At 34.0% G+C, this 5,663-nt stretch overlaps 1 protein-coding gene and 1 long non-coding RNA gene across 2 annotated transcripts; both read right to left on the bottom strand.

Annotated features, from left to right (window-relative positions):
- Positions 1 to 51: 51 nt before the first annotated feature.
- Positions 52 to 1,995, bottom strand: LOC109589493 (uncharacterized). Its single transcript, XM_020005568.1, has 2 exons — positions 1,778 to 1,995; positions 52 to 628 (listed from the first exon to the last, which is right to left on the bottom strand). Exons 1-2 carry the CDS (start codon positions 1,978 to 1,980, stop codon positions 52 to 54), a joined length of 780 nt encoding a protein of 259 aa, XP_019861127.1. The 5' UTR covers positions 1,981 to 1,995.
- A 566-nt stretch (positions 1,996 to 2,561) lies between these two features.
- LOC109589494 (uncharacterized) lies at positions 2,562 to 2,982 on the bottom strand. Its single transcript, XR_002188727.1, has 3 exons — positions 2,777 to 2,982; positions 2,650 to 2,712; positions 2,562 to 2,591 (listed from the first exon to the last, which is right to left on the bottom strand). It is a non-coding gene; the product is annotated as an uncharacterized LOC109589494 (long non-coding RNA).
- Between the last annotated feature and the right edge of the window lie 2,681 nt (positions 2,983 to 5,663).

Raw genomic sequence — 5,663 nt, 5'->3', positions numbered from 1 at the left:
CCAGTTGAATGAGTAGGTACAACTATAAAAAACAGAAACAGAGATTCGTGGCTACTCCTCAATATACTGCTCACCTTTTTTCTCCTGTAATAATTTTTTTCCTACCCTTCCTTCATCGTCATGCTCTTTTTTCTCATGATTGTTCTTTTCTTGGCTTAATTGACTCTCTACTTGTCTTTTGTCTTCTTTTTGCTGCTGATGCTCAGCTACTACTCCTCCTCCTGCTCCTCCTTCTTCTCTTCCAGCTCCTTGTCCCTCTCCTCCTGTTGTCTGTCCCTTTCCGTGCCCTCCCTCACCTCCTGAGTCTCCATCTTCCTCTCCATTCCTCTCCTCATTCCTACCTCTTCCGTTTTCCTCTTCTTCCTCCCCAACAATAGCTAATTGACAGAACTTGCTTCGTTCAATCCATCCATATCTCTGGTATGCTGGAAACTCCCCTCCTTCAATTAGTGAGAACTGGTAAGGAAGACTAGCTGTGTGAACTGGAGCAACAGCAAATTTAAGATACTTGGATAAAGAAGGATCACTGAGATCAATACAGTGTTGCATTTCTATCCTCAATGACTTGACGAGTGGACTGGTTGATATGGCATACACTGCACTGACTAGTCTAGTATTATCAGGAAACCTATAAAGGAATTAATAAGTAAAATACATGTACCGGTATATAATGTATAGCGGGTAATTTTCGTTGGGTAAAATTTTTGTTCTTTAATTCAAAATTTGAAATTCAGCATAAAACGAGACACCGATGGTGCATTGGCCTCACCAAAACAAAGAAGAATAATATTAATTTTGTTTTACATGCATGATTTCAAAACTATATTTTGTCCTGCATATTACCACTGTTACTGCATTAAAAGTAACTTGCTTAGATTGCTATAGTTTTGATTGCATTCTTCATAGTCTAATTAAATGTGAGGGTGTTTGGGTGTGGCTGCAAACTGACAGTGCAGCATGACAGTTGTCAAAGTACAGATAAAGTGTCAAATCTTGATTGCTATAGAGTTGTCACACAGTCCAGTCAAAGTGTCAAATCTTGATTGTTAGAGTAAAATGGTGTGTCTTGGAGGAACTGCTGGGAGAAGCTTGAGTTTCTTGGACTTCTACTCAGTGCACAGACTGATTAGTAGGCCCTATTTGTTCCATACAAACTCTTGTCAAGCTCCTGAAGTTTACAGGCCTTAGCTACTCTTCCTAAGGACAAGTGCCTCGTGTAAAGTAAAGAGGTAAGTAATTTTTAGGCATTCCTTTCTTCAAGAAAAAGAAAGTTACATAAAAAGCTACATATTTTTTAAAGAAAAGGTTTTTGTGTCTTTCTAGAGATACTAGATAGCCCTGTTACTGGAAGCAATGATAGGAGAACCTCCCTAAATTTGGCAAGATTGTTAGCTTTTGATTCCTTGCACTGCCATCTATACTTGATAAAGCTAAAGAAAGTAACTTTTTTAGCACATGGAGAAGTTATCTGAGTGTAGTGGACCCCTCTTTTAAAACCACATTACCTCAAAGTGAGAGATTGCTTCTGGACAGAATGAATGACAGACAACACACTTAACTACATTGTCCTCGCCCACGCTACTCGCTGGCGAGGCCAAAAATTTGTCATGAATTATCATATTTAACAGCTCTAATTGTTAGAGAGCAAAATACCCCAGTATATGTCAGTAATAATTTCTTCACTAGGCCCATAAAGACAACATTATAGAATTGTTTTCCCTGACAATAATTCCCCGCTAAAAATATACAGTAATTACTACATGTACAGTATATGTACTTGAAGTGTCCTCCTACAAGAGCTAGTACTGATACTTCTACAGTCTCTGATGCTGATAGACTATCCTCTGCTACACTAATCCTCAGTCCATACTCCTCCCAGTTCATCAGTTGAGGTTTGTCTCCTTGAACTAAGAACAACTTCTTCCCTGCTATTTGGGACTCACTCAGACCTTCCAAATTATCTGTAGAAAAGTAAAACATGTGAAATTATGTATTATTAAAATGTGTATGTACATGTAATTATGGACAGAGATGAGGCAATGAACCATAATTCATGTAAAGCTACAGTGAATGACAATGTAAAGTACATAAAGCAACTTTTAAAATTCATTAAAAAATTCAATTTTGATCAGAATTAGTTCAAACTTTCTTCACAACATAAAAACATCAAGTAAAATTAATAAAAATTGGGAAATTTCTGTTTTTATTTTGGTGAAATTTAGTCAGAGACCAAATTTGGTTTAGAGCCATGCTAGTGGTACCAATGGAGTCCTCTGGCCAAGATAAGGTCCTCTAAAAAGTCTGGAAGGCATAGGAGTTTTTTTTCCTGGTATAGCAAGGCTGTAAAAGTTTCGGCAGCATTATTGTTTTGGGGTGAATCCTACTTAGTAATGCTACTGTGTTACTATTACATGTAGTACAGGGACTAACCTTGCGATAGTACAAGATAGTTGAATTGAATTTCTTTGTCATGAGCTAAAGTATAAAAGTAATAATAATAGATAAAGTAATGACACATGTACTTGTTTGTGTTGTCTGTATTTCTTTGTTTTCAGTTTCAATTTGAATCTCAAATACATTTGAATCTTTTACTAAAAATAATGATATTTAATAAACATGTCAACAGTAGCTTCACAAACAGCAACATACCATTAATATCATATTCTTCATCATTATTCATTGTATATTGTCCAGTAGGTAATTCATGTAAACCTACAGTGAATGACAATGTACAGTACATGAATATAATTAATATATACCAATCATTAACCCTTACCTTCCAGTATATCATCTCTATCCATTCTTTTCAATGAGTCCTCCAGTTCCGTTATTGTTCTATCCTTCTCATTACAGCAGATCTCAAGTACATGAGTTAATCTTGAATCAACTGGTGTCATCTCTTTGATTTCAGTTAACACTGATTCCTTCACTTCAAGACACTGTCCAATATGATACCAGTCATCTTCAACTAGTTCCAGTATCACTGATGATTGTGATATGCTGTCTATAACAACAATAAAATAATAAATAATAATAATAATAACGACAACAAAATCAAAAACAACAACAACAATAATAATAGTAAAAAATAGTAATAATAGTTATTATAAACGACAATAAAATTTTGGCAGCAATTTGAGGTCACTTGCCAAATGTATTAGTGATATGTCAAATCAAAGCCAAAAATGCCTTCTCCAAATATGGTAAACACTACTACAGTAATTTGTGTGCTCTTACACTGCAAACATATACTGAACTAACCTTTACTGATATAAGTACATGTATGTACAGTCTCAGTTTCTTGTAATATTTCAGTCTCTTCTTTCTGTTGTACTGGTACTATATCAAATACAATTTATCAATATTACTCATAATTAATAATAAGTACCATTTTGATCTTTAAGTAATGTCATTAATCTTTCATTCTCCAGTATCAATGCTTTCCTTTGTTCTAATTATAAGAAAAGGTCATTAATGAGTTTGAAACTGTGTAGATGTATACTTTGAAATGTTTCCCTTTCATTTTTAATCTTTTCTATTTCACTCTGTAATTCTACAAAATGGAAAATAATATGAACATTGAAACACAAAAAACTAAATATACATGTACATGTATATACATATATACCTGACTGAGTGATAGTGTATTCACACTGAACTGATACTTCCTTGTGATCTTTAACTTGCTGTAGTTCTAATTCTTGTTGAAGATCATCAATCTTTATTTGTAGTTCCTCTTTCTCTCTCAGAGCAGCTTCTTTTTGTTCCATTAAACTGGAGGATGTTTTTATCTCTTCCTTTAACTTCTTTTGAAGTTCCTCAAGTTGTTTATGAGTAAGTACAATCTCTATAATCATGACTAAATCAACAATAATTAATTATAACAATTATACCTGATTTTAATTCTTCATAGTCCTTTGCAACTTGTTCATGAAATTCTTTCTCTTCTTCACGAAGTTCCTTTTCTTCCTCCAGTTGCTTTTGAATACTTTTAACTTTCTCCTGATGAAATTCTTTCTCTTCTTCACGAAGTTCCTTTTCTTCCTCCAGTTGCTTTTGAATACTTTTAACTTTCTCCTGCAACATCATAACTTGATCCTTATCCTTTTTGTCTTCCTCCTTCTGGTACAAATGACTCTCAAATTCTGTTGTTCCTGTACTCATGCAAATAATTATAATTATAATATTAAAATACCTGCAGGTAATTCAATCATAGCAAATGTGGAATCTTTACTTTGTACAGTAGGATCATCAAAAGTGTCAGGGAATAATTCTTGTTTCCTAGCTTCCCCACTGCTACCATCACCTCTAATGACATTTATTCTGACATAGTGTGATAATACAGCTGATGATAGTCTTTGTACATCATTAAGCACTGAATAACTAGTGTCTTTATCAACGACAATCGTAACATACTTAAGGAGCAACGAAGTTTTCAAAAGCTCTTTTTCCAAAAATTGACGAAGTTTATTTTTTAATCCCTCAATAGTTTCTTCATATTCCTTAATAACTGCCTTAGCCTCCTCTATATTGAACCCATTAACAAAATACTCCAGCATACTAATATCATCAAGTGAACTTTTATCACATACTAATCGTAAAATGTCATGGATATCTTGACATTGAGCTAGCTGAGGCTTAAATGCATTGTTGTATGCACCCAATGCATATTTGATGATATCAAGGGATGGAGACTGAGGATTGCTTTTCATGATTGATTCCACTTGTAAAAATATACTTCCCAACTTTATTTGTATCCTCATAAACTCTGAAGTGACAATCCAAGGAAGATAAATTTTCAGCCCTTCAATAAATCAATTAATATACTATAGTTAATTGTTAATACATAAATTAATCGTTACCATTCTCATCGCTCCAATAAACCTCTCCTATATAACAATCTTTAGTTACTGGTTTATGTTATAATACATGTACTTACTGTAGTCTCTAATTATAGCTCTTCCTATATCAGTAGTGACTATGTTTTTACATAAAATATCAGCAAATGCTTCAAGTTTTCTATAATCATTACAAACAGCTTCCTTCATTTCATCCAAGGTAGATACATAGGTAAATTTTGTCTCTTTTATTAGTCCTGCTCGATACAAATATGAAGTCATCCAAGGCAATGCAGATACAAGGGATTGTTTTGAGATATAACGAGCAAGAATTCTACAAGCAGGATGCTCTAAACAACAAATATAATAATACATTCATTTAATACTAAACTTACTCTCCATATCTATTGCATCAGCTACTCCATTCTCTCCTATTCCCCTCATTGCTGATACCAATGAATAGATAGAGTACATTATCAATGATCGTACACCATCAATTTTCGGACACTTGTTTTAGGAAAACTATACATTGCCATCTCATGAAACTGCAAAGTATTATAGCAATAGTTATCCTTTATTTGCGTGACAAAACTTGTAGCTCTAGCAAGAGTGCATAGAAAGTTATAAGCTCTCAAAGCGTGGTGTCCGACAATACCAATGATCGGCCAAAATTCTCAATCTTCGGACTGTCATTTCTGAACGGCAGCAAAGGATAGTTTTAGAAGGTCACTATGATAACTTTGTAGGCCTGTCTTTAAACTAACTATCACCATCCGGATCTTTTTGATAACTGTCTTTTTGACAGAGATAATGGCCACTTAAAAT

Source organism: Amphimedon queenslandica, unplaced genomic scaffold, assembly GCF_000090795.2.
Source record: "Amphimedon queenslandica unplaced genomic scaffold, v1.1 AMPQUscaffold_11250, whole genome shotgun sequence".
In the NCBI taxonomy this organism is placed as follows: Eukaryota; Metazoa; Porifera; class Demospongiae; order Haplosclerida; family Niphatidae; genus Amphimedon; species Amphimedon queenslandica.
This window is presented reverse-complemented; position numbering and strand designations above follow the sequence as displayed.